We start from the raw sequence: 26,816 nt of genomic DNA, 5'->3' as shown, positions 1-26,816 counted from the left end.
GTTTCGTTTCTGTTCCAGAATTGCGTACGGTCCCGCCGTGCTTCCGACTTGACGCGGACACCTGGCAGTCCTGGCACCAACCTGGATATCGGTGTCGGGCGGCACGGCACGCTGGTGAAAAATATCTTATATTTCGGAGAGTGGAGTTCTCTCTACCAGCGCTCCCGTTGTGCGGCTAGTGCGGCTTTTAACAACAACGCCGGTGGCAGCACTGTGCGATCGCTAATTTGCGTTGAACGAGAGAGACACGTATTATCGGTGCGGTGCCCGTGAACTCCGTGAACTGCGTAAAAATCGCGCGTGGCAAAACGTTCGCGCGACGAGCACGATACACGATAGACGACGGGGGAGGTGGACGAGGACGATCGGAGGAAGGCCCGACGGCGGTTTTTTATCACACACAGAGAAAGGTACGTACCGCGTGCCGCGGCCATCCCGTCCCGTTTCCCCGTTGCTTCCTCTCGGCGAGAGGGTATAATCCGTGCCAACCGTCGTTCGATAAACAATAGGGAGAGCGAGAGAGAGAGAGAGAGAGGGAGAAGGAGCGCGGAGGAGATCGCGCGCGAGAGAGACGCGCCGCCCCGTCCGATTTCGATACGATATACGATACGCGGCTCGCAAAGATGGTCGCCCGTGCGACCTCATCTGTCAAGTGACGAGGACGATTCTCGCGCCGTGTGCTTTCTCGCTATGCATCGTTAGCGAGAAAGAGAGAGCGAGAGAGAGAAGAGAGACAGACGGAGCGACACTGAACCGTCTCGACCGCCCGGCCACCAAATTTTCAGGTAAACACCCCGGGGGGGGCGGTGCTCCGAGGACACGCGGGGGGGTCGATCGTTCCCATATGCGCGAGAAGCCGAGGGTCGCGGTTTGTTGACTCGCGGCGTCTCCGCGTCCCCCGGCTCGAGGTTGCGCGCGGCACACCCGCGACACGTCGCCCGGCGGCGGGGCGCCGGGACGATCGGGATTGCTCACCCGGAGGGAGCACAATTGGAGTACGAGCGCTTCGTGTTTACGAGCGCGGTCCGTTTGGAGAGTCGTGTTTCAACGCGGCGCTCCGTATACGGATTGTTTGTTTGATCGACGCGCGGCGGCCCCCGTCCCCTTCGACGGGAACAGCATACAGCGCGTGCCGATAAAGTTGTCTCAACGTTACCCTTATCTTTGACGACAACGTTGTCGGGCCGAGCGCTGACAGCTAATGTTTATTTGCAGGTAATCGGCAGGCGCAATCGTTCAATACACTGGCTATGAAAATGAAGATCCCAAACGGCGGGCCTGGAAACGGGACTTACTACGGACAGGAGACGGGCATCACCTCCTACGTGGACAACAACAGCGACACGGAGGCCGAGGTGCAGGCGATAGGCGACGGCGATTTCTCCGAGTACCTCTGGATGGAGAATGAGGAGGAATTTGACAAGCAGGTATCTCACTCGTTTGATATGAAGCTTCTCGCGGTCGTTCCTCGCTCCACGTTCTCAATGTTTCTGTTCGGCGCTAGGTGCTCCAACAACTGGAGGAGGAAGAGCTGATGGAGGAGTGTCTAGAGGCGATGCTGGAGGAGGAGAGGCAACATCAGAGAAATATGAGTTCCACCGCTTGGTCCACAGCCACCGGCACTCCCGACAGCAACGCCGCTGAGCTTTGTCAACAGCTGAACAGTCTGAGGATGCAGGATGATATCGCAAAACAGGTATCTAAAAAACAAAAAGTGTTTTCTTTCGATTAACAAAAAAAAGTAAAATATTCCTTATATTCGGACCTCGTAATATTAATCGCCGTGTCGCTTGTACATTTGTGAATTTTTAGAGCACGCTAAATCCAGACGCAGCTGAGTTTATTCCAGCGTTCAAATCGACTGTGGTACCACCTGTAAGTACATCATCAGAAACCGCAGTTACCACAGAACCGTCGTAGAAATCTTCTGTGTATTTTCTCTCTTGTCCGTTCTCCGTTTAAGTCACGTATATAAAATCGGGCTACGCGTAATGATTAGAGTTTACTATTTCTGATCCGATAGTCGTGTTAAGTGGATGATCGTGTTAGATGTTCAATGACTGTGACTGTAGGTACAAAGGTAAAGAGAGAGAGAGAGATAAAGAGCGCGAGAGTTGTGCGTAATTATGCGCGTAATCATCCAAAACATCAGTTACACAATCAGATTTGAACGAACACGCGGTACTCCGAAATTTTTATAAACGAGAAACACCGAACGTGATATAATCGTGGCGGGATAATCATGTATATGTTTTTTTTTTTTTTTTGCTGAAACACTACTAACGAACAATCGCGTTTACAAATCACTCGTTAAGAAAAATTTGCAATTTGTATCTCTTGGTCGATGCCATCTACATCGAGAATCGTTTCTCGCAGAGGCAGATATTTTTAGCATTTTCAATCTTTGTATAATTTGTATAAATTGATATCATTATACGTCTACGGAAATAACTCACTGTTCACGTTAAACTGAATAGAGGGAACAGAATGCACTGAATGGTTTAGGGGAGGACTTTCATAAGTTTATGAAATATGTATATGAACAGGAACATAGATATGCATATATTATTCTGTAAATTATGTTTATATCTTATATATATAATATGTATTATATTATATATATATATATATATATATATATATATATATAATTATTATCTCGTATATAATATATGTTATATATATAATACATATGTATATAATATACATATATTATATACATATATGTATATGTATGTCTCAATCAGATCTTATCATTCTTGAAGCGTATGTAAACCATTTTACCTTTTACGGTATTTACTCTTCATCAAGCTGTAAAACCTTTCGCGCGCGCGCGCGCGCGCACACACACACACACACAATGGTAGAACTTTTTACAGCCTGAAAGAAAGTTTTACAGCTTGGTATCCATCTGTCCAATGAAAACTTTTCTTAAAAGTTCCTTTTGTAATACTTATAGTAGAGAATGATGAGATGTTTACAGAATCGTTAGCAGGACCATATCTCGCTTGATACGAGATATCGCGCACGGATCGTATAAAGCACGATCGGAAGAATCACGAGGACATCATGTTATTTTTTAACGAATATTTTAGATAAAATAAATCGGCGTCAACAATATAAACAATTGCGAGCATGTACGTAATCAGAGAAATCGGAGCGTTATGTTATTTGTACAAAAAAAATGTATCGTCTTACTTAGAAATTTGTGTAAAGGAGATTCTACCTGAGAAACGCTATCATCGAGTCCTACTTCAGCATTCATTAACAAACTTAAGATCTCAAGTGAAAGTCTTACTTAGGCTGTGAGGGACTCTTTTTACGACTCTTTTTTTTTTTTAGTGACGCTGAGAATCAGGACACATTGCTTACTTATTTTTTAAACCGGTTATTTCCACAAAGTTAATATTTCGAAATTTTAGAAGATCGTAGATTGTAGAAAACATGAAAAATAGGGTAAATGGTGAATGTACTTCAAATCCGCTTGAATGGCAAGAAGATTGATTTGACTTTTGATGCAGCATAATATAACTATATATATATATATATATATATATATATATATATATATATATATATACATATATACATACTCGTTATTTAAAAAGGAGATATCACATCACGTATATTTGTACAATGTTTCATATATATATATAGTGCTTGTTTATTATTTTATTTTATTTTTTTAATTTTTTTAAACTCCTTTTTTTTTTGTTCTTTTGAACAAAAATGATTTCTGAGTAGCATTGTCTCTCATGATGAATTGTATTTCATTAATAAAGCTTTACTGATTTGGGAAAATTTAAAAATCAAACTTTTTGCGATCCAAGATTCTGCTAGTGGTTCAAACGCATTCGTGCTTACTTAACGGTGATATCTGCCATTCTTTTTAATAATTACGAGTAAGTGTACGAGTTTTAATAAGATCTATACGTTGAGATATCTATATATTGTTATGTGTTTGCATTCTATATACTTTATATATAAACGTGCACATTAGTCAGAGCCTGGTTTTAACGTGAAATGTAGAAACTGTGATTGTCAAAAACAGCGTTACTAAGTTTACCGAATATTATTCAGGTATTAAGACATCGTATATTAGTCTCTTGCAATATATTTAATCTGGAATTGTTTTTCCTCACCACCGTTTTCGTTTTATGAAAAAGATACGATATTAAGCTCATAATATACGCTCAGTTAAAGACCTAATTGCGCCGGCAGAATAAAAGTTGAATAAAAAAAAAAAAAAAAAACGGCTGCACGACTTTGGAAGTAATCGGTTATTTTATAATGCGATTAAAATAAAAAAGTAACACGAGAAAATCACTCATTTTGCGATGCTCTAAAAAAGGAAATCAAATCAATGCGAGTGTAAAATAGAGACTGATTTCACGTCCATTTTTACGTCAGCTTTAATACCCGAACTAAATCGCAATTCATCTTTTAATTATTACTTTACAACTACAACTAATATAGATTCTGTGTAATATAGAAAATCATTTTGCAATACTATACTATGCTGCATAATAGTTGATATACTAATATCGATGAAAATACGCTGACTATTGATCCGCGTCAAAAGTTTTAATTAGAAAAAACAAATCTAGTTTATGCTACGTATGTCTTGAAACCTTGTTTCTTAAGACCATAAAAATGAATTGACTTTAGAGAGACCTACAGAGAGACAGAAAAACATATAAATAAAAAAATGCGATTTATTTGCAGATTACATATAAGGCAGCCGTTATGTGTGGAAAATATATATCATAAGTGTAACCGTGTATATCTATTGCCCCCATCATCGTTCAAATTGTACAAATTTGACCTCGTCTTAACGTCCTCGTAACGTCAAGACTCGAGACTACATTATACGTGACACTAGAAATCGCGTCACAATAGACTTGCGAACTGAGATTTGTAATACTTATAAAGGCCGCATAATTTCTTAGAATTTCTTACGCCCCCTTTAAATTTGTCTCGAAAATTAATTACTACAACTTACTTCTCCTTCAACTCACTTGCGTATATTGGTATCTCTACATGTAATATTAAGAATATTAGGTTATATATTCTAGATTTAAGAGATGTGCAGCTGTAATCTTCTCGTACAGTACAATATGAAGCAGTACTACAATAAACGATAGTCATTACAACATCGTAAATTATCGTGATAACTGATTATATGTATCTGCAGTAACTAACGCGAACATTGTAACTCGAGTCTGTTGTAAGAAAGTTCGACCACTTGCGTGTTTACGAAAATAACTGTATCTTTTTAGGATTATGTTAATCAAAAAGAAAAAAAAGTACAAAAGCAAAATGACATAAAAATATGTAAGTTTTATGTTTAAGTCATCATATATTTCTGGAAGAATGATAATTGCCATTCTCCGTTATTACACAATTATCGCATCATACCTTGTGCAATGCAACGCAGATTGGATTGTAAAATAATTAATATGTATTAATTCAAGATAGGTGATATTACTTTTATATATATATATACATATATATATATACTACTTTAACTTATAAATGTATTTCGTCACTTCCAGTAAATTTTTGCATTTGTGGTTTTTTTCATGCCTATACTCCTAAATTTTGTTTTTCTGTAGCATTTAACGTGTACCGTGTAAAGCGAAAAATATAGAGATATATGTATCAAACTGTAGATAAAAATCGATTTCCATTATTTTCTAATCCCCACATCGTAGTAAGAGCGCCGTTTGCGTACATGGATATTGTTGAGTGAACATACATGCTAAAAATAACAGACAAATCATTATTATGAGAAATGCATCACCCTATATTTGGCAGCATATTGGTTACAATGTTTTGATCTTAAAAGTAACTTCAGTATAAGTAATATTTATTTTATAATAATAGAAAAGGCGATACCGATTTATTACATAATATATTGGCATCCGCTTCATGGTAGCCATCGAGGGCTCGATTTTACGTAAAGTATCTAAATAATATAAGAATATGTGTATATGCGCCTGTATCAAAAATACTGAAATAATACGTCCTGTAAGGTGAATCGGAAGTACAGCATTGTTGTATATTTAGCGCATAGATAAGTAATGAATTATGTTGACATCGGCATAGAATTAATAAATCTTATACCACCATTGCATTTTGTTTGCAATTATAAACGAAGATCAGAGAATGATATTGGTGCATCATGGTCCTACCTAGAAAATTACACGAAATAAAATAGGATTATCCGTGCGCATAAAAGGAAATAATCATACCGAACAGATTAATTACAACGAATAAATCGTGTCTTCGATATATACGACCTACAATTCTTATATCTACGATGTTATTCCTCTATTAACTCTATTTATAGGTCGATAGAGAACCACTCGAATAAAATCATAAATCGATTACACGTAATTGAATGTAATCGTAATACTTGATATTTATACCTTATTTGAGAACTTGGTATATTACAAAATACGAAAAAACATTCCGTACATATTTATAAATAGAAATAGATATATTATATTTATATAGAATTACTTATTATATAGAGCAATATGTATTGCTCCAGGTTTCTTTTGGCCTTTCAATAATTGAAATCTTACTAGTATTGCAAATGTTACACATGAAGTACAATATATTCAATATGTAACGTCAATCCTGATATACGATACTCGATTATTATAGCAAAATCATTAGTAAAAGATTAGTATTATTGCGATATGGCCTAAATGGGAATTGAAATTTCCTTCCTTCGCACACTCCTTTTCTCACTTCGATTGTTCGTTATGCAAAAATTAAAAATAACATGGGCATATTTACTTATATACAAGATATACTAAATAGTTTAATCTGCAGTCTCTTTATTTCGATACAATACTGTGTCAATCCATGATTAAGTTTCATCGACTCTGTTATGAGCTTCGTATGAGAATTACCAAAAGATATATAATAGATTTTTCAAGGAAAGAAAAATTTATATACAAAAACAGATTTTCTATCTAGGTATATAACACATAGATATGAATAATAAATCTTAGTGATAGAGATGTACATACATAATAAAAATATACACAATATAAAATAATATAAAACAAATTTATCATAAGAAATATTTTGTCCTCGAAAAATTAATAGACAAGAAGTATCAAGATTTTTGTAATTTGGTGCTTGGGTAAGACGTATCACTCTTACAGCTGAAAAAATTTAACAATTTTATGAAGTAAAAACTCAAATATAAAGATAATCATGCAGTATTCACAAATATATGATCTGTGACATAAAGTCATCTTTAATTGTGCCTCTGTATGGGAGATATATGTCAGCCTTTTTTAATTCGTAATCTTCTTTTGAAATCTTCCCCAAAGTTCGGTTGATTATTCATCGGGATTATATATATTCGCTTGATTATTGTTCTCACGATTAAAAACTAATAACTAACATATTTGAATACTCGTGCGTAGCACATACCATATAATGATTAATACGTAAATGTAAATGAAATAGGGATTTCCAAAACATTACCATCCACCTTATACCCCTTTGCTCGCAACTCTTCGCAATCGATCTCTTATAAAACAGAGACATACATGCAATAAAAAAGATCGGATTTGCTCGGGATCCCCCTGGAATCCGCCCCTATCGATCTTACACGCGTTACTTCATAATATGATTAAATTCATAATAGATATAATTCTTCGCATCTTAAATGTCATCGAAAATATTATAATATATCTTGGCCTTAAGATTCTTGAAAGGTGATGCTGTATAATAATACGTTCTGTAGTATTACACCCTTGCATCCTGCTACGGTATTTGTAATCCGCTGTGTCCGATTAATAAGCGGTCGACACGAAAAAAGAACATATCTAAATCAGGAACCCACTCAGACATCGTGTAATTTATCTGATGGTTTTGGAGTTGATTTTTTTCTTTTTTTCATATCGAAATCATTCGTTTTACCCCGCATTAATCGGGTCAAGCGAATCGCAAATATTATAGCAAATAAATATAGCAAGACACAACGACGTGACGGTACGTTTTTCTTGTCATCGTTTACTTACATCTAGAGTATTTATACGCTCTCGGTAGGGCTCTGAAATTCTGAGAGTGCATGTATTGGATTCTGCACTTTCTTCTGCGAACCTTTACGCACTTTCGCTCTAACTTCCTCGGGTCTCTCAGGACGCACTAACGGTTTCTTCTCTGGGGCTTTCATCTTCCATATGACGATAGGAGACTAATAGAAATAATAAATTTGTATTATTACATGCGTATAATCTATATTTTTATCACTAATTTTACGATCATATCATGTTCGAAGATTAAATTAATTAAACGTTACTGTTATGTTTTAACATCTATATATATATAATACAATATTAAATTTAATCTGAATCTCTAATACTTAATAATAGTACAATAAGATTATTAAAGAAGCTCTACTATATTTGTGCATGGATGATTTCTTAAGATAACGTATACTTACATACTGAAAGTCCACGTATATTAGCGCACAGCAAAAAAAATATAGAAAAATACGATATGCAATTAATCTTAAAATCTTGTAAAATAGGAATATGTATCTAGCGCGTGTTCTTATAATTAAAAAATACATCAGTATCTTTTAATATGATTAGATTAAGATCTAATGTTGATAAAGTGATAAATTTCGAAAAATCTCAAATATGACAAATTCTTGCCTGACTACAATAACTTCTAAAATTGATTAGCATATCGAGATCTTAGCTGCTACAGAATTAATAAATACTGACAAAACTTACCGTTACCGTGGATTGTCGTGGATATTTCGTCGACGCAACGTAGGAAGCCTTAACGGTGAGCACAACGGCGTTCATCAAGTTTTTGGCAGCCTGTATGAGAGAGGTTGCGCTATCTAGGCCGGAAACAATCAGCTCGCCACTGATATTCTGCACATCCGCCTTCACCTTACTCGTGATATTCATCTGATGACAGTAGAGCGCGATGCGTTGCAAGTACGCAAGGAGATCCTTTTTCGTGGAACTCTCCGGGCACTGATCGGCGATCTGTCTGGTCAACTTGTCCAATTTCGTGCCAGCTTCGGAGATCTTTTTCGCCGCGTTTATGACGTCCATGGTTGTCTTCAGGGGGCCTCGACCACGAGTGAAGTCCGTCATCTCCATCATGATCATGCACATATGCTTAGCGAGAACGATGATGTCATTGCCGGCGTCGTCCCATTTTGCCACCTCCTTGTCGAACTTGAGCTTCTCGCTTTTAAAATACTCAACCTGCTGCAGGATCTTCTGCTTGTCCTCCTCCGGCATCTTTCTCATCGCCTCGCGCGCAGTTGTGATGCCGCTGATCTCCGGATACTCGTCCACGCCGTGTTCTCCGGTCTGAGCACTGGACTTGCTACGCGTTTCCAACGTGTAATGTTCGTCTAATTCCACATCTTCAGGATCCAGGTCTTCGTCCGCCTGAAAAAAAAAAAAAAAACGACAGCGAATTAGAAATGACGAGAGAAGGAGCAATTACGAAACTTTGACGGACATCGAGAATAGAGTTCTCTTACCCTATTCATCAGCACAGCACGTCTGATCTCGCGAACTCCGTCGTATACCAGTCTGGACGCGTCAATAAAGTCGTTCTCGTCCACTTCCTGTGCCGGATTACTGCGCAGCGCGTTCACGGCCTCCTCCACTCGTTGCTCGAAGTTTGGCATCACCTGTTTCCTGAGAACCTTCACCGCTTCGAGAACTCGCTTGGTGTAGATGCACGGCTCGTAATTGTCCATCTCGGCCTGCACGACGTTGCACACCCTGGCGGAACGGCCGAGTATCGCGCCCGCGTGTCTGTCCAAGGTATCGGCGTCACCGGGACGCACTTGCAGCGCCAGGACGCACTTGTTGACGTCATCCAGAATATGATTCTCGGAAACCGCCAGGAAATCGTCGATCGTGGTGATGTCGTCCACGGCCTCCGTCAAGACGCGCATCTGATTCTCCCAAGCTTGGCGGAACACCTTCATGTTGTCCTTCGCGACGTCCGAGTTTCGTGCGGCCCACACACGCGCCGCGTTAATCACCTGCGGACACAAATTCTCGATCTGCGCCGCGGCATAGCGAACCATCTTTACGCCATCCTCGTTGTTGGACATACTGCACACCAAATTGGCCACCTGTTCAAAGTAAAGGTAGCAATTAATCTTCTTGTTACCACAAGATAATCTAAAACATTTGTAACGTGTGTGTATTCAGATGAATATTTATTTCTTTTAATATTTATACAAGGAATTCTTTTACCTCCACCAGTTTATTCGCGTGCTCCGTGAAAATGATTGCGTACTCTTCCACCTCCTTGGTCCAACCTTTCTCCGCAGCTTCATACAGGGCCTGCAACGGTGCGCTGGTTTCCAGAAAACTATCCGATACATGGTCCACCACGGCTTTGCGCAACTGCCTGCGAAGATCGCGGGTCTTCCTGCACATGTGATCTATCGCCCTCTCTAAGCCCTCAGATTGTTCCTTAACACCCATCTGTCAACACACATTGATCGGTTAATTTCGGACGAACTAGTTAAAGTATTCTTGGATTTTAAACTTACAGCTGTAAACAATTGTTTAATATTCCATGTTATTGTTAGTTTAAACCCGACTTGTATTACAGAAACAAATAAACATGTATTACAGGAGAAGGATATGTAAATCAAATCGTCAGAATAATGTTATTAACAAGTGTAGATAAAATGTTTTTAATATGCGTAGGAATAAAAAATGTTTTCTAAAATATTATTTAATTATATTATAATTTTTAGCAACGTGATTGCAGCAAGCGGTATATTTACAAGTTTTATATATATTTATACACTACAAATTGTGTGCATAATTATATATACAGCTCAAATTTTCTACAATTTTGCTAATCTATTGTCTCCTCTATTGCATTGTATATTGCGTTTAAGTATTTTGTTATTTTACATAAACTACAACGTGAGACATTAGTATTTAATATTCACATATGAAAGTAAAGGAAATTAAAAAAGATAGTAAAACGAATTGTAAGCGTATAGCTAATAACGAGCTAACGATTAGTGCTGGTCATGAAATAATAAGTATGCATTGGTAGTGTGTGAGAGATCTAAGATAACGTGTATATGCGCAACAAAACCCATAGAAATGTAGAATTACTTCGCATATTTACCCGTCTCCCACCCCGAGCGCGCTGTAACTGGCCATCACCGACAAAAACAAATCAATAGAATGAATATTGTTTTAATAAAAAGAACAAGTTGTATGTCCTATATGCATAGTTAACGGTATGCTGTCTAGAATTTTATATTTAATATAGAACTGATAACAAACAAAATTCTACGGCTTAAAGATGAGCAGTGTTATATATATTTACGTAAATAATAAAATTGGTTCTCTCTAGCTTCAAATTATTTTAAATCGAATAACCACTCATACAGTATCACATAGATACGTAGTAAACTGTTTGCTCATAGTGTTCACTGAAGAAAGAATGTTATGATTAATACGATAATTAAACTGATTGTAGGTATTCAATACGTTAATCCAGTGGCTTACTGCATTACTCGAAATTGAAAAAAAAAAAGAATAAAAAATAAGTCTTATATAAATCTAATTATATATTCATTTATATATGTTTACTTCATAAAAAAAATTTCTTTCACGTTTCTCTTTGATATAATGCGATACACGCTATTGTATCCGCGTGTACTTTCGCGCGTAATTATAATCGCGGTTCTACTTACGTTGTTCATGTATTCACTCAAGAGGTCCTGAAGCGCCTGTCTGACCGCGTTACACTCGGCGACGATGCGCTCTCTACGTTCGTCCCGAGTGCACGACGAATCCGCCATCAACGCGGCACCGCTGATAATGCTCTCCAATCTCTCCTCGAGGCTCGGTCGCGTGCGGACCTCGTTGTAAGAGAGCGGCGACATCACCATCCTCTCGTCGAAGTCATCCAACGCGGCGGCCAGCTCGCCGGGGCCGTCGTAAGGATGCTGGCTGTCGGGCGGCGATTTCCCTTGAGCAACGTCGTTTATCGTGTTGACCGCTTCGCAAACTTGCTTCAACACGTAATCGCGATTCGCCTTAGCCGCCGCGAGATCGGGATGCTGCACGTACACCTTCGACGCGGTGAGCAACATGGTCGAGTGCTTCTTCAGGACGGCCCGGGCGGCCGCCAAATCGTCCCTAAGCTGGGGATCCTTCAGCTCGTACTGACGCTTGGCCGCCTGATGAATCAATTCAGCGGCGTTTCTGCCGAATTCCTTGATATTCTGGATCAGTTCTCCCTGCGAGGAGGCATTCTTCAACTTCTTCAGGTCGTCCTCCACAACGTATAACGACTTCAAAAGCCGATGAACGTCCACCATGTCCGCTAAAATGAGCAAACGCGTCACCGCCGACAGCAAGTTTCTCGCGGCGCGCACCATGTTGCCTCGTTTCAAGGACGAACACGGATCCTCGGAAAATTCTCTGTGTAAGCAATTTAACACGTTACATGGATCCTCGTCTCACAATCTCTGCGTAAGTAATTTAACACGTTACATTGGCTGTGTAGCACAACGATGCAACGCGATACATGATATGCGGATGAATATAAATTATTGTACCTGGCGGCGATGCTCATAGCTGCTCCCGTTTTCCTCACTTCCTCCACAGCGCTTAGCATTTCCGCTGTGATATCTGGATTTTCATAGGCAATCTTCTCGCCCTTCTCGATAAAATTGGTGGTGGCCTTTTCCACGGTTCCGACAAGCGCGTTCGCTCTCTTTGACTTTCCTTTCTTCTTCTTGCTGGGACCCTTCGTGTTCACCAACGTGGTGACCTGGAGCACAAGCGGCTCCAGAGTTTTCTCCACGGACATAGTCCGTATCTCCAAGTTCTTGGGATCCCATTTCAGAGTGATTGGCCCAAAGTGGTCCGGCATATTTATCGTATTAATGTTTATTCTACAAGTGCAAAGAAAAAACAAAAAGATTTTTGATATATAAAACGATGCAAAGCTTGCAGGTGTAAAATATACCTGAAATTAACACTCAACGCACGCACGAAGCTTTTCACATAATTAATTTATGTTAGCGATAAAATGTAACGGGCAAATCTATATATATATATATATATATTTAAAAAAAGCTAAACGATTCTCGCTCATGCATTCCTACAAGCCGTTTCCTCTCTCGTTTTAATTCCCAGACTTAAATCTGGAAACTTTTTAATCCTTCTCCAATAATCTCAAGTTTTACAATTCAAAGAGCAGCGCACATGTGTATTTCATTCAATTTTTACTCTACAGGCAAGTATAAATAAAGAGCAATTTGTATTAATTATGAAGTTAGCTGCCGTTTGAATCGAGAGAAGCACCAGACTTTTTCAACACAATGCTCTGCGCCTCCATAAGCTTCTCAATATTTCCTCGGTCTTCTTTTAGCCGGAGGCATATAGAGCTATCGATCAACTCTATAAATAAAAGCTTATCGAAAATCAAATGAGTCAAGGTGATACTCGTGTCACACAAGCTGTCCTATCAAACGTGAATATCGCGGATTACTCCAACTCCAACGGGCGTGCAACGGGAACTCGCGACGTTCCGGCGACGACACCGCGTTCGTCGCTTCGCTCCCTCGTTAGGTACAACCCGCTAGAATCTCGCCGTTAATTGCGACATTGGCATTTCCCGGGAGGAACGTCGCGTACCTCCGCACACGCGCCAGCGAAAGGGGAAAGGTGATGCAGATGCAGATAAGAGAGGTATGTGTATACGTACGAGTCCGGCATCGAAAGAGATTTGAGAAGAAAAACGGAGCACCCGACCAGGACCTTCAACCGCGCTTGTCAACGGCGACGTGCAATTCGCGGGCGACGCAACGATGTACGACCGCGCGAGATTGGCAGGATTAAACGGTATCGGCGAGACGCGATACGGTTCGACGAGTTCGACAAGCACACCGTGTCACCCCCTTTGATGTATCACTCCGTTGGCATTTGCCTGTCTCATCAAGTCTGCCAGTCCTGCGCCTACGATTTCCCGATGTCATTATTTCCGTTGGGCTCGGTGGGATTGGATTGGTTGGTTCGTTGGTTATGGAGCGCGGGCGCGCGGACCGGTCTACGCCCGAAACCTCACGCCGCGTTTCGACGCGGCGGCCGAGCGAATTTCCCAACCATTCCCAACTTCTATTGGCGCGTTGCGCAGCCGAAGAGAATAGGACAGCCAATCAAATTTCTGTCCGGAATGTTGCGCTACAAATGTTAGCATTAAGGTGCCTTTTCATGCTGACGCTCGACGCTCATTTTCAGCGGCAAGACGGTCGCGACAACAGGCTGCGGTCCACTTGACGCTACAAATGCTTTGGAGCGTTCTTCTTCTCCTTGTCTCTTTATTGAAAGAAAAGAGAAGAGGAATGACACAAGAGTTGTCTTTGTTATTCGTTGAATGCCAAGGATAGAACGATGTTTGTGTCTCGACTTGTGTCACTAAAAAAAGAAATTGGCCCATAGTAAGCGATCAATGATTCTTTATATACGATTGGGGTCTTTGTCTTCAGTTCCTCGTTGAATCCAAACGCTCTGAACCAATCAGATTAAAGAATCGCTAAAGTCTTTTAGCCGAACGCGGCCAATCCGGGAACACCGTCATGAAAACCGGCCCGCCGCACGAGTGTTCGGCTGACTCCGGCTGATCTCGGGTGATCTCGGTGACCGAGAGACCTTCGATTGCTCCGGATTTGCACGCCGATCGCGCCGTCGCTTGCCGTTTGCCGTCGCTCCGCCACCGGTGTTGCCGTCTCTCCCTTTTTGTTTGGTTTCTCCGTTCCGTGCGCAAGCCCCCGCGGTACGTTTTCTCCGAGTTAACGCCGACCGAGAGCCGCGGAGCCGGGAAACAGTAGGTATCATGTCGCACGGCGGCAGAAACGAGTGTAGGATATACGTCGGCAATCTGCCGCCGGACATCCGTACGAAGGACATCCAAGATCTATTCTACAAGTTCGGTAAAGTTACTTTCGTCGACCTGAAAAACCGCCGTGGCCCGCCTTTCGCTTTCGTCGAATTCGACGATCCAAGGTGAGTCTTTCTCGTCGGGGCGTTGAGAGACGCACGCGGCGGCTCACGCCCGCGCGTTCGCTTGCGCTATTGCGGTATTTACACGTATGCACTTCCCGCCTACGCGACGTACGCCGTTAATTCGAGCCGTTCGCGCGGACTCGAGGCGACGCGACGTAGTCGCGTTGATGACGAAACCCGCATTATGTATCTTGACCGAAAATTTATTCACTTGCATTTATATTTATGAAGTATGAGATATCGCAAAAACGACTGCCACTAACTCGGGCAAATAACGAAAAAAAAAAATACTATTTTTGTAAATAGCAATAGGATTATTTTTCTGTACTACAAAATTTCGTAAACTATTTAAATCGAGAGGAGGTATTTAAAAGAAATATAATTTGAATTTTTTTCCAGATGCATAACTTTGTGTTTCAGGATGTATGTACATGTATAACGTCGTTTCAAGATACATGTAACGGTTTATTTAAATTCAAATACTTAATAAAATTTCCATTGACTCATCGCAATTAATGTATCTTACAGGTTCATTACCGTTAAACTTTACAACCGGACGTTCCGCTTGTAATTGAAAGAGTTACACGACGACCTTGTCGCAGAGGCACGTGTAGTAAACGAACTCGTTTTTCAGAGATGCGGAGGACGCGGTACACGCCAGAGATGGTTACGACTACGACGGCTACAGATTGAGAGTCGAATTTCCGCGCGGCGGTGGCCCCAGCAATAATTTCCGCGGGGGACGCGGGGCTGGGGACAGCGGGAGGGGTGGCCGCGGCGAGATGAGCAATTCGCGCGGACGTGGACCGCCCGCGCGACGATCGCAATACAGAGTCCTGGTCAGCGGTCTACCGCCCTCCGGAAGCTGGCAGGATCTCAAGGACCACATGCGCGAGGCCGGTGACGTATGCTTCGCGGACGTTTACAAGGATGGCACTGGGGTCGTTGAGTTTCTGAGACACGACGACATGAAGTACGCTGTAAAGAAGTTAGACGATTCGAGATTTAGATCGCACGAGGTACGGATCTCTCTCCGCTGTTATCCTAATCACATGTATATCGCTGTACTCCAGCATCAGGTTTTGTCACAAACATATGCGGTTCGATTCAAATGTTTTTGCGCGACTGCACGCACTTCTATTACTTTACGTTTGATACGCTTTGATCGTTTGATCTAACGTCTATAGGGCGAGGTAGCTTACATCCGTGTGAAGGAAGACCATAGCGGTGGCGACAGAGGACGCAGCGAAGACCGAGAAAGGGGCCGTTCCCGTTCGCGAAGCTACAGCCCACGGCGTCGTGGTTCTCCTACTTACTCGCCGTTGCGGCGTAATTACTCGCGATCAAGATCTCGCTCCAGATCTCGCTCGTACGACTAGTATGTACGTATGTGTTTCACATGGTAATATAAGTACAGGTTTATATTGATATTTGCTCTTTACCATGTTTCATTATTGCTGATTTAAATTTCACTCGATTAAGATTTCCAAATCCAATCCAGACACAGGTTTTGTAAAAAAGATTTAAATTGGTTTCCTAATATTGCTTGAATTCAATAACTGATTAATGATTGTATTGTATCTCTGTATAATTAGAGCACGGTTTATTTCGTACATACATATGTCACAATTATTCTTTAAGTTCCTTGCTTTCAAAATAAGTATATCTTGTCATTCGACCCAAAAGCAAGTTAATTTAGCGATTTCATTTTTAGTCATTATTCTGACAAAAGTTTCACAACATTGAATTATTTTTAACATGGTTATATAAAATACGGTAATTTTAATCGTTCTGAATCTTATTGTTCTAAAAAAAAAAAATGAAATCGTGCTCGAGATCATGTGTAACTGTTCATCCAAAAACTGTCGGATTTAATTTTAAAAATACATTCCTCCATATATTTGCCAACTTCTTTTGTCATCACTACCACTTATGAAATGTGTAACAATTTTGAAGTATTATTAATGAGCCTTTCTGACAAAATTAGACCTAAATCATTAACTCTTAGCTACCAATTTATTCTGGCTTTTAACTTTAATGTAAATAAACAAGATCACTAATATTTATGATGAATACTTTTTATTGACAATAATTTATTCACTTTTTACTAATATACGTTTCTAACAATGGTGGCTACTTTAATGTATTAATATGTATTGATGCTTAAGATTTTATTTGTATTCGAATATACTTTGTACGGTAAAATATGAAATCTTAGAGTTTGCCTAATAAAAGTTTCTTTTTGATAATCTTTCATAACTATCTTGTGAATTTACTAACATCCTTTTATAATCGAAATCATCTTCACACTTAGGACAATTTTATCCCATATTAATATGAAAGTGTTAAACCTTATCATATATAAAAAAAACAGACATATACAGGAATATGGGTAAACTGTTTGTACTAACACCCATGTTCAAATACACATTTTATAGACATTAATAAACATATAAAAAACAGGGCTTAAATTAATACTTATTTTAGCTTAAGATGCCTTGCTCTCGTAATAAGTTTTCAAGTTGATATTATTATAAACAGTAATTATTATAATACGACAGCATATCTGCATATCTAATCGCCTGAATTAACATACTACATAAATGAAGTGGAACAATTATTGCTAATACGTTATGTCAGAAGTCATGCGCTACTGCCTAGTTGCAGATTTCTTAACGCATTAGGAATCGATTTTCCAATACTAAATCCTTGTCAAAAAATCTGTAATTTAAGAGAAAATACACAATATGCGATATATTCTGTATACATGCGTCTTAATAACAAATAAATAAATTAAAAGAGTAGCATGCTGTATATTCATGTTACAAAATTTTTTTTATATAGAATACGCGTATATGTTAATTCTAACGTGTACATAGAAATAAATACCTCAAGATTGTTCACACGATTCATTTACGCAACTTACCATTTAAATCAAAATGATTTCAAATCGAATCAGTGGTGATGACAATATATCGCGCATATATGTATAATAAAATATATGTAATATTTATTATACACTACACACACATAATTATATTGGCACAAAAATCTTTCTTTTTATTATCACCCCCATACAATCTTCTAATTAATTCGCTTTATAATAACACGCAACTGTATTTGACAATAGACTTGGATGACCTTTAATGTTTCGTGGGTCGTCTCCTGATTTTGCAGATTGCATTTGTATTTCAGTACAAATGATCTAATTTGTTTAGACTTTTAACATTTCTCGATGTGAAAATATACATAACGTGCTCATATATATATATATATATATATATATATATATATATATATATATATATATATATATATATATGATGAATAATCTGGACATTTGCAACATATCCAGGTTAAAATAAATTTTAAGTAATACACGACGAATTTGGGTGAAATGCGGTCAAATAACTAATAATTGATAATATTGTCTTTCGCATTTCTCTGTTCGTGTGTTTTCCTTTCTCTTACATTTGCAACAACCACATAATTATAAACGCACTTTTGGAACTTTTATCATTTATATCCTGTGAAACTCTCGGCACGCATTTGAAAGGAAAACATTAGATCGTGTATTTTATGCTATTTTTGCAAATTAATCCTGTGATTTAAACTTCTCACTATACACATTTCTCTTTCAAAGATGCAGTATCCAAAATCTTTTGCCATACAGTCTGTATTATACATACAGTGCTATATTTCGTAACTTTATACATCACAGGCATTACATATTTGCATTAATAAACTATATATAATATTATATTACATCACATATATAAGGAACTAATGTATTTTTTCTTCTTTTGTATATTGGGATTGTAACACTATACGCAAAAAAAACTGAAATCAACACGATCTTACTTCTTGGATGGATATAATACACATTCGCTTGACGTTGGGATGAGATGGATTGCGTTTTGGAGGATTTGCGATATGGAGAGCATAAATTATAAGAGGATTAAAAAGACATAGATGAAAATGAGAATAGCGAAACGGGATACTTTCAAGAGGAAATTCAGGATCAGGAGAAAGGATTCTCAGTTGCTGGATCAGGAAACGTTGGCAAGTCCATTACGAGGAGGGCGATGAATGCCCGTTAATATTTCTTTTTGAAAACTAGTAGAATCCCAGTTTGAGACTAAAGATTTTTGTGTGTCGCTGTTTTAAAAGAGAAACATAACGAGAAAGTGGAACTTCCTCATTACATTAATGTGCTTATCAGGATTAAAGTGCTTCGAGTTGCGTATTATTTTCCACGTATTGATTTTAAAAAAGAAAGAAAAAGCATTTTGCGCGTTTATTAATTCATTTATTGTCTGAATAGTCAAACTAGTAATGGATTGTCAACTACAACTGGATTCTGTTGGAAGCATTTGGTTTGATAACTCTAAAGTTTCTTGAACTTTGGTGAAGATTAATTTTCGGATTACTCATTAAGGATGAATTTTCGGCATATCTATTTTCTTCTTGATACAACGGATGATATCAATACTAAACGCAATTTTGTTAGCTGTTTACATATACGAAACATTTCGTATTTAGTGTTAATTTCAAAGGTGGAAGTGATTCTTTGGAAAAAAAAACTGTTGCATGCCTAATAATCGTACATTCGATAATATCGGCGATCTAAAGTCCAATCATAAAAAAAAACGTGTCTCCCGATAACTATGGCCGTTTTCTCGACCGATCGTGACTGTCAAAGTGCATCTTTTTCTCGCGTTTCTACATTGTAAACCACAGTGCGAGTCTTCAGGATTTAACTGGCATAAACAAGAGGATGGTACGTTTGAGTAACGCAACCTGTCTGTCATCTTGACGGGAACCGGCCTCATAATTTTCGAGGAACTCCGTACGAACGTTACGACGGACAGGATCCTTCGGATATGTTTGGATTAGGACGCTGGCAGGATTCGGAAAACGGGATAAAGTTAGTTATGCATGGACGGATATTTTTGGATATAAGGATAAAAAAAATTGCCTGCGCTGCGTATTCATCGGATCGTGTTCGAGCGGATCACTCGGATTCATTAAGGGAATGATATGCGATGTGGAAGAATGTGGATTTGGAAGCATGATATCGTTCGCGCTTCATAGGGTTCACGGATTTGTCTCCTAGGTCGGATACGGAATTTGGAACTTGTGTTTAGCGGGATCAATTGACAAGATAAATTGGATGGTCATTTTTCTCACCGATGAAATGAAAAAGTGGATTGAGATGGTGGCTTGCCGTAAGGTATTTGTGCAAACAGTTTATACCTGAGATACTATCGATATTTATTTCTGCATGCTCTCTCTTCGAAAATATTCTTATATTCGTATTTTCATTTTTGTCACCAAGGCAAACGCAACTTAGTAACACGCAATACAAAAGCCTGCCTCGTTAAAAGTCTTAAAATTTGCATTAATATAATCGATCCTTCCTGTGTTGAGCTTTATTCTCATTGTTGTGAAATTTGTCGTGCATAACTCACGTGACAGATCTCGCAACAATAGTAATGACTAGTTGATAACAATTCTGCCTTTTTTTTTTGTTCAATTAACATCCCAGATAAGTATATTTTTAATATTTTATGTGTTATTTTTGTGTTATTATATATATATATATATATATATATATATATATATATATATTGTCCTCCTACAGTTAATTGTTATACGAACAATGTGTAGCAATAAAAAAATTATGCATAGCGTCGAATCTACAACGGTCTCACATAGTATGTATTTATCCACAAATATTTAAAACACGATTGTTAAAATTGTTAGTAGCAGTTCCTTTATTGCGCATATTTTGTTGTATATTACATACAAGTTTATCATCCGCTATATATACAATTTTATTATCCGCCCATTGTACATACCGAAGTATTTTCGTTGTACAAGGCGTACAGTTTAGGATGTACTTCACAACTAGGCACTAAATATAACATCGATTGCTTCACACTTTCATTAAATAGGATTCTCCTAATGTCGCTTCTTTGCAATTCTTTTTTTTAACACTCTCCCCCTCAGAATTCTTGTGAATTATTAAACTGGCAAATGGGACGATTAAGAAAATAAATACGTCAAGTACAATATTGTTTTATACAATTTTCCTTCAATTATCGCTTGCGAACAGATCTACTTTAAAGCAATGTCATGCGTTTAAGGTACGAATTAATGCTTTCATGGGCTTGTAAATAAAAGTCATGACCATGGCCTTTTCAGGTAAGTATTATACTTGTTAACATTTTGATTGTATTATGATCGTTTGGGCGCCTTATTAGCACACAATAGGCGCGTTTTCGAAGTTTAAAGCTACAAAATTAAGCACGTATCCATATGGAGATCTTTAGACGATAATTGTATTCGTACTTATTTGTAATAAGAGATTTATGCATCGTAAAGCTAACGGATTAATGACGGATTAATGATTTAGATGCATTTCTTATATTTGATATATGAAATAAGTATATTTAGAACAAAAAGTCAGAGAGAGAGAGAGAGAGAGAGAGAGAGAGAGAGAGAGAGAGAGAGAGAGAGAGAGAGAGATAATAAGTGCAGAAAGTGATGCAGAAAATAAATTCACAAACTGCGTAGAAATTTGAAAGAATTGTCAAGATCGATACGCAAAAATATAAAAGCAGTTGAGATATTATTCATTAAAACCTGTTACTTGTACATGATATTATACCGGTAAAAGATAATAAAGTCAGTGTGTTGTAAGAAGAGGATCAATGTAACAAACTCGTGTACACCATATTTAAAAATTGCTAATTCTTTATTTGATTTGCCACGAGATACGTGCTCTAAATACTACAATGTTCATCGTAGACAACGATTTTGTCCGGTGCTAGCTCAATTGATCTCTCGAATGGGCGTAATAATGAGATCCTTAATAAGCACGTTTTCCGGAGTCTGCAACGTGTAAAGAATAGCGTCGACCACGTCTTTCGGTTTCAGGGCCAATCGTGAATTTTCCTTCAACCACTGCTGGTTGATCTCGCTCTCCACCAAGCCCGGGCAGATACTCTGTCACGAGAGAATTAATTATGTTAACAGAAAGAAAAGTAGCTCGCTAAGCAATTTTTCAGCCGTGTCTCTCCGATATATTTTTCACTTTTATATCAGAAATTATTACTTTTAACCAATGATTTTCTTAATATTCTGCTTTAAATATTCTTCAATTTGCCCGCAAGAATTTGGGAAAGATTGACAAAGTGGAATGTTAAGAGGTCCCAATTTGAAAAAGCTGTAACTTTTTATTCTATGTATGTTAAAACGATAAAATTGTTTCTTTATGTATAACTGCTTAATAAATTCAGTGCAATGCGACTCGAAGTTACTTACGATCACTTTGATGTTGGACTGGTTCTGGGCCAATTCCAGACGAAGACTCTCGGTCAACGCGGCCAGCGCGGACATGCTGAGAGCGTATGCCGGAGAAATGGGCCGGTCGGAGGCGAGAGGCAACAATTTCAGACCGCATATGTCGTTGATATTAACGATGGCGCCGTTATCGATTCCTAACATTATTTTTTTACAGACATTATCAGACGTAGAGATAAGTTTTTCCCGAAATACCTACCTTTGTTCTTCAACAACTGCAGAATCTTCTTGGTGATCAACGATAAGCCGAGCACATTGATATCAAGACTCTTCTTAAGCTCCTGTATGCCACCGTTGATGCTGGACCAATTCAGGCTGATGCTGGCATTGTTTATCAGGATGTCCACACTACCCAGATTCTTCTCTATCCACTCCGCCGCGCCCTCGATCTCGTTCGGAAGGCTCAAGTCGCATTGAAGGGGATAGAGCTTGCCGGGTTTGCCCTTCAGCTCATCCACGAGAATCTACAGAGATCATGAGAGAGAGAGAGAGAGAGAGAGAGAGAGAGAGAGAGAGAGAGAGAGAGAGAGAGAGAGAGAGAGAGAGAGAGAAACTGAGATGACTAACTTAAAATAGTAATTTATTAATACCACTTTTATTAAATAGTTCATAATTGATACGCGATTCAATTGTACTTTTAATAGAATTATTAGCTTTTAATAACGTTAAACGTACCTTCAGCTTGTTTATATCGCTGGAGAGGCCGACGACTTTGAGTCCCTGCGACACCAATTCCTCGATGATTGCCTTGCCGAGGTCGGAGCAGGCGCCAGTGACGAGGGCGATCTTGTTGGATAGAATACTCATGTTGAAGATTTTGCGTTAGATCTGAGAGGAAATTGCTGCTCACTGCCACGAGAGGCTTCTGCATGCTGGTCCGCATCCCTGACATCCTTTTATACCACGCTGAAAATCTGGACTTCGATTAGGGGGTCGCGCATAATCTACGTGTAGATAGTTCATTGCTCTCTGGATGATGCATTCCCGCGCATGTATTGCATATTATTCGCGATATTACAGCTTGTTTTCGGGATGTAAGTTTTGTTGGGAGAAGGGTGTCCCCCCCTTTATTTAAAATCTAGCGCTGTGCTCGCTCGCGGATAAGACGTTATCGTTGTTGTTAAGCGTTCGCGAATATTAATTATCACGAAAACGAAATATTATTAATTAAAGTAGCGATTAAATAAATGCGTATATTTTATACAATGAACAGTTGTATCATTTATAATATATATGTCTTGTATTATTTTTCCAGTTGTTTTTAACTTAACATTATAAAAAATATAACTTTACTTTTATTTTATATTTTATACAGAAGTTCGTATTTGTATTTAAAATACTTATTATTTAATCGGTGAGCTCTGCTGGCGCAAGATAAAATTCTATATATCGAGCATTAATGTATAAACATTAAATCTTTTTATATAAATATTTTTATATAAATATTTTGATATTTAACATAATAATAATTCGATACATTCAGACAGCGAAGACGAAAAAACAGAACACGAAAATAAAATTAGCGTCCGCGCTTAAGTACATATACATATACATATTTCTATACCTTAGAGCCTTAGAGGTAAAGAATCGCATCTCCATATTGTAAATTTATAGAGAGAGACAGGGTTTAAAGTTTATTATTTTTATGAAAATTTCCAATACGACTTTTTCTAAACATTAATATCTAAGGATACCAGTAATAATGGACTACCAGTAAATATAACTCTTTATTATTATATGTATAATTTAAACTCCCGGTATATTAAAAAAAATAAATTAATTCCATTTTGTGAAAAACTGGAAATATAATTCTTTATCTCTAAGGTACAGATTTATATTTTTCATAATGCCAAATCGGAGTGATAATAAAGCATTACATTTTTTTATATATTTATATGGCTCTTACACTAACACGAACAGATCTTTCGATCGACCTAATACGAAAAGAAGAGACGTGTGAATAAAGTTGCGTTTTTATTGACCTCGTAAAAAGCTCATAAAAAGTACAATCGCTCTATATAACTACATTTAACATTTCGATATAGTACTGGTTGTGTAATATACATGTATAATCGTTCTGAAGCTCGGTCACCACGATTCGCCCAAAGGTCTCAACGCGACATCCTGTATCTGCGAGAAAAAGATATATATCATTCTTTTAGATGTTATTTTGTACGACGAGAAGGGAAAATATATAGAGATCTATGTACGACGTACCAGAACGTGAGAAGGATTGGATAACACATAAATCGCCGCCGCCGCGACGTCGTCTGGATTTAATGTCGGCGCCGCCGCCATCGCTTCCGGGGAGAACACGCTGTAGGAAGCCATGAATTCCGTTGCGACCAAACCGGGACTGATGTTCTGCGTGTAATAAAAATGGAAGTAAATACGGCTCGTGTTTGTCCTAAGTTTCTTATTCAGCTTTAAATATACACTCTTCTCAGTCATCATATTAAATATAATATTATCTAGAATAATTTTTAATTATAGTTTGATCGACAATTAAACGTACTAAACTTTCAGATTTTTATATATTTAGTTAATGCTGTAATCAATTTTTTTATTAATAAGTTCTGCGAGATTAAAAATTCTTAAATGCGATGGATGTTCTCAAGAACAGCTGTTTTATTTTATATATGCGTCTTATCTTACCGTGACGCGTATACGCGTGCCCGCGAGCTCGTGTCGCAACGTCATGGCAAGGCCGGTGATAGCACGCTTCGACGCCGGATACACGCTGAAGCCCGGGATGAAGGGCACTCTCTCGGCGGCCAAACTGTTGACGTGAATCACGACGGCATCCTCGGCCGCCGTTTCGCGCATCATACGTACAGCCTCCCGCGTGCAGAGACAAAGCCCCAGGACGTTCACGTCAAACACGGATCGCCAGTCCTCCAAAGTACCGTCTGTAAACGTGTTGAACGAAGAAAAATAATAAGTACTCGATAATATATTTGGTATTTTTTGTCGCTGTCTACGAAAAATGCATTTTTATCTCTTTTGGATATAATAATCATCCTCCTTTTGTCCACCGATTAGACAAAGGGATATAAGGAAACGAAAATTTCTTCAGACGAGACGAATTAAAATTGTGCGAGGCTTTTATAGAGTAAATTGTTAAAATTATTGATCTAATATAGTTTAAATTGAAGTCGACTTTTACCTATGAGCGAGGATTCCTTGGTGATACCAGCGCTGTTCACGAGAACGCTTATCGATCCGAAATTATCCTTCACCCATGCGAAAGCTGCGGATACGCTTTCCTCCTCAGCGACATCGCACTCCACGGGATGGAGTTTTCCCGAGGAATCGTTCAAACCGTCAGCGATTTCCTTAACTTTCTCCACTCTCCTCGCAAAGCCCGCCACTGTCATACCTGACGTAACAAAACGATTTACATATTTATCGCATTTACGAACTCCGCATATTACGTTATTGGACGAATTTTTTTTTATATATTACATAATTCCTTGGTAAGACTTTTAACGCGACATTTTAATGGCATTTAATATCAATATCTTGTTTCCGTTCGAATATAACATGGATCATACTTTCCAATTAGCGAACGATAGTGATACGGCAACAATTATCTCAGCGCAAGTCGAGCTAAACCCGTATAGATCGCAAGGTTTTCGTCTAGTCAAGAAGTAAACTTCAACGTAATATTTTTTGTATTTCCTCACCTTGTTTTACAAAACTTCGCGCGATCGCTGCACCAATTCCAGCGCTGGCACCGGTCACCACGGCCACCTTTCCAGCCCATCGCTCCATCCTCGTACAACGAAACTCGAGACGCGACTGCGGACCAGAAGCCTTCGGTAATGAGATCAAGTTTAGCTTCTCATCAAGCTCTGGGACATCGATACGAAAAAAAGAAGAACGGACCAGGTACGAAATACGATAGTCCTCGTGACTGACCGCACTGCCTGGCCTTGATCAGATCCGATTACATCTACTGTTTATTAGATTAAATCTCGATCCTTCCAATGAGATAAAAGATCGTATTTTATAGAGATAATTTTTCAAGAATAATTTCTAGTTATACGTATAATGATTACAAAGATTTTAGTTATATATTTTTCGAAATATTATTAATTAGGTTTCGCTTAAATTCGATCGAAGATAATTATTTCATAATATGCGAGACGCAATTGCTTGCTGCCATCGTTTTAAGCGCATCTCGAGATCAACAAAGAGCATTTATCAATTAAGCTTAACAATATAATTACGAGGTCATATATGTCCACGTATATCGCCTGTAATTATTGATTGAACATCATTGTATAAATTGCGCTCGAATTTACTTGGAGCGTTCTCCATTCAATACAGTTTAATACAAATGTTCTAACAGTTATGCTAAAAATTCGACCTACACTTATT

General features: G+C 38.5%; 5 protein-coding genes across 9 annotated transcripts in view; 2 read left to right on the top strand and 3 right to left on the bottom strand.

Moving 5' to 3' along the window:
- Nucleotides 1-578, bottom strand: part of Bnip3 (BCL2 interacting protein 3) — a 31,414-nt gene extending 30,836 nt beyond the window's left edge. Inside the window, exon 1 of the mRNA XM_077410565.1 lies at nucleotides 419-578. Coding sequence (XP_077266691.1) covers nucleotides 419-434 — 16 coding nt within the window. The 5' untranslated portion in view covers nucleotides 435-578. The remainder of the gene's footprint in view (nucleotides 1-418) is intronic.
- Paip2 (polyA-binding protein interacting protein 2) lies at nucleotides 99-4,253 on the top strand. Of its 3 annotated transcripts, none has more exons than XM_077410566.1 (4): nucleotides 99-410; nucleotides 1,216-1,427; nucleotides 1,505-1,696; nucleotides 1,813-4,253. In XM_077410566.1, exons 2-4 carry the CDS (start codon nucleotides 1,251-1,253, stop codon nucleotides 1,918-1,920), a joined length of 477 nt encoding a protein of 158 aa, XP_077266692.1. In that variant the 5' UTR covers nucleotides 99-410; nucleotides 1,216-1,250; the 3' UTR covers nucleotides 1,921-4,253. The 3 variants fall into 3 exon arrangements, with proteins under 3 accessions (XP_077266692.1, XP_077266695.1, XP_077266694.1); XM_077410569.1 differs by lacking the exon at nucleotides 99-410 and adding an exon at nucleotides 644-785; XM_077410568.1 differs by lacking the exon at nucleotides 99-410 and adding an exon at nucleotides 938-1,140.
- Nucleotides 4,254-5,782: 1,529 nt separating this feature from the next.
- On the bottom strand, nucleotides 5,783-14,052 carry Alpha-cat (catenin alpha). 3 transcript variants are annotated; one of them, XM_077410557.1, is made up of 8 exons: nucleotides 13,768-14,040; nucleotides 12,614-12,952; nucleotides 11,744-12,476; nucleotides 11,170-11,196; nucleotides 10,272-10,505; nucleotides 9,542-10,147; nucleotides 8,769-9,446; nucleotides 5,783-8,224 (listed from the first exon to the last, which is right to left on the bottom strand). In XM_077410557.1, exons 1-8 carry the CDS (start codon nucleotides 13,776-13,778, stop codon nucleotides 8,060-8,062), a joined length of 2,793 nt encoding a protein of 930 aa, XP_077266683.1. In that variant the 5' UTR covers nucleotides 13,779-14,040; the 3' UTR covers nucleotides 5,783-8,059. The 3 variants fall into 3 exon arrangements, with proteins under 3 accessions (XP_077266683.1, XP_077266684.1, XP_077266686.1); XM_077410558.1 differs by lacking the exon at nucleotides 11,170-11,196 and having other exon boundaries at nucleotides 13,768-14,039; XM_077410560.1 differs by lacking the exons at nucleotides 5,783-8,224; nucleotides 8,769-9,446; nucleotides 9,542-10,147 and having other exon boundaries at nucleotides 10,363-10,505; nucleotides 11,157-11,196; nucleotides 13,768-14,052.
- Nucleotides 14,053-14,713: 661 nt separating this feature from the next.
- Sf2 (splicing factor 2) lies at nucleotides 14,714-18,920 on the top strand. The gene is made up of 3 exons (XM_077410495.1): nucleotides 14,714-15,065; nucleotides 15,700-16,084; nucleotides 16,253-18,920. Exons 1-3 carry the CDS (start codon nucleotides 14,896-14,898, stop codon nucleotides 16,442-16,444), a joined length of 747 nt encoding a protein of 248 aa, XP_077266621.1. The 5' UTR covers nucleotides 14,714-14,895; the 3' UTR covers nucleotides 16,445-18,920.
- Nucleotides 18,921-21,806: 2,886 nt separating this feature from the next.
- LOC143899925 (uncharacterized) lies at nucleotides 21,807-26,724 on the bottom strand. Its single transcript, XM_077410729.1, has 9 exons — nucleotides 26,120-26,724; nucleotides 25,600-25,812; nucleotides 25,089-25,342; nucleotides 24,651-24,797; nucleotides 24,526-24,563; nucleotides 23,109-23,247; nucleotides 22,633-22,897; nucleotides 22,395-22,570; nucleotides 21,807-22,076 (listed from the first exon to the last, which is right to left on the bottom strand). Exons 1-9 carry the CDS (start codon nucleotides 26,205-26,207, stop codon nucleotides 21,903-21,905), a joined length of 1,494 nt encoding a protein of 497 aa, XP_077266855.1. The 5' UTR covers nucleotides 26,208-26,724; the 3' UTR covers nucleotides 21,807-21,902.
- Nucleotides 26,725-26,816: the final 92 nt, after the last annotated feature.

Source organism: Temnothorax americanus, unplaced genomic scaffold, assembly GCF_048541705.1.
Source record: "Temnothorax americanus isolate GAGA-0224 unplaced genomic scaffold, ASM4854170v1 Scaffold29, whole genome shotgun sequence".
NCBI lineage: Eukaryota > Metazoa > Arthropoda > Insecta > Hymenoptera > Formicidae > Temnothorax > Temnothorax americanus.
Note: the sequence above shows the minus strand (reverse complement) of the source record. Positions and strands in the feature narration are given on the sequence as shown.

Excerpts from the sequence above, each read along its gene's own strand:
- Paip2 (XM_077410566.1), top strand. The coding sequence starts at position 1,251 with ATGAAAATGAAGATCCCAAACGGCGGGCCTGGAAACGGGACTTACTAC. Across the intron at positions 1,428-1,504 it reads AGGAGGAATTTGACAAGCAG|GTGCTCCAACAACTGGAGGA; the intron begins GTATCTCACTCG and ends GTTCGGCGCTAG. Across the intron at positions 1,697-1,812 it reads AGGATGATATCGCAAAACAG|AGCACGCTAAATCCAGACGC; the intron begins GTATCTAAAAAA and ends GTGAATTTTTAG.
- Alpha-cat (XM_077410557.1), bottom strand. Across the intron at positions 12,477-12,613 it reads GCTATGAGCATCGCCGCCAG|AGAATTTTCCGAGGATCCGT; the intron begins GTACAATAATTT and ends TTGCTTACACAG. Across the intron at positions 8,225-8,768 it reads CACGACAATCCACGGTAACG|TCTCCTATCGTCATATGGAA; the intron begins GTAAGTTTTGTC and ends TATTTCTATTAG.
- Sf2 (XM_077410495.1), top strand. The coding sequence starts at position 14,896 with ATGTCGCACGGCGGCAGAAACGAGTGTAGGATATACGTCGGCAATCTG. Across the intron at positions 15,066-15,699 it reads GTCGAATTCGACGATCCAAG|AGATGCGGAGGACGCGGTAC; the intron begins GTGAGTCTTTCT and ends CTCGTTTTTCAG. Across the intron at positions 16,085-16,252 it reads CGAGATTTAGATCGCACGAG|GGCGAGGTAGCTTACATCCG; the intron begins GTACGGATCTCT and ends TAACGTCTATAG.
- LOC143899925 (XM_077410729.1), bottom strand. The coding sequence starts at position 26,207 with ATGGAGCGATGGGCTGGAAAGGTGGCCGTGGTGACCGGTGCCAGCGCT. Across the intron at positions 23,248-24,525 it reads AGACCTTTGGGCGAATCGTG|CTTCAACATGAGTATTCTAT; the intron begins GTGACCGAGCTT and ends CTAACGCAAAAT. Across the intron at positions 22,898-23,108 it reads GCGATATAAACAAGCTGAAG|ATTCTCGTGGATGAGCTGAA; the intron begins GTACGTTTAACG and ends TGATCTCTGTAG.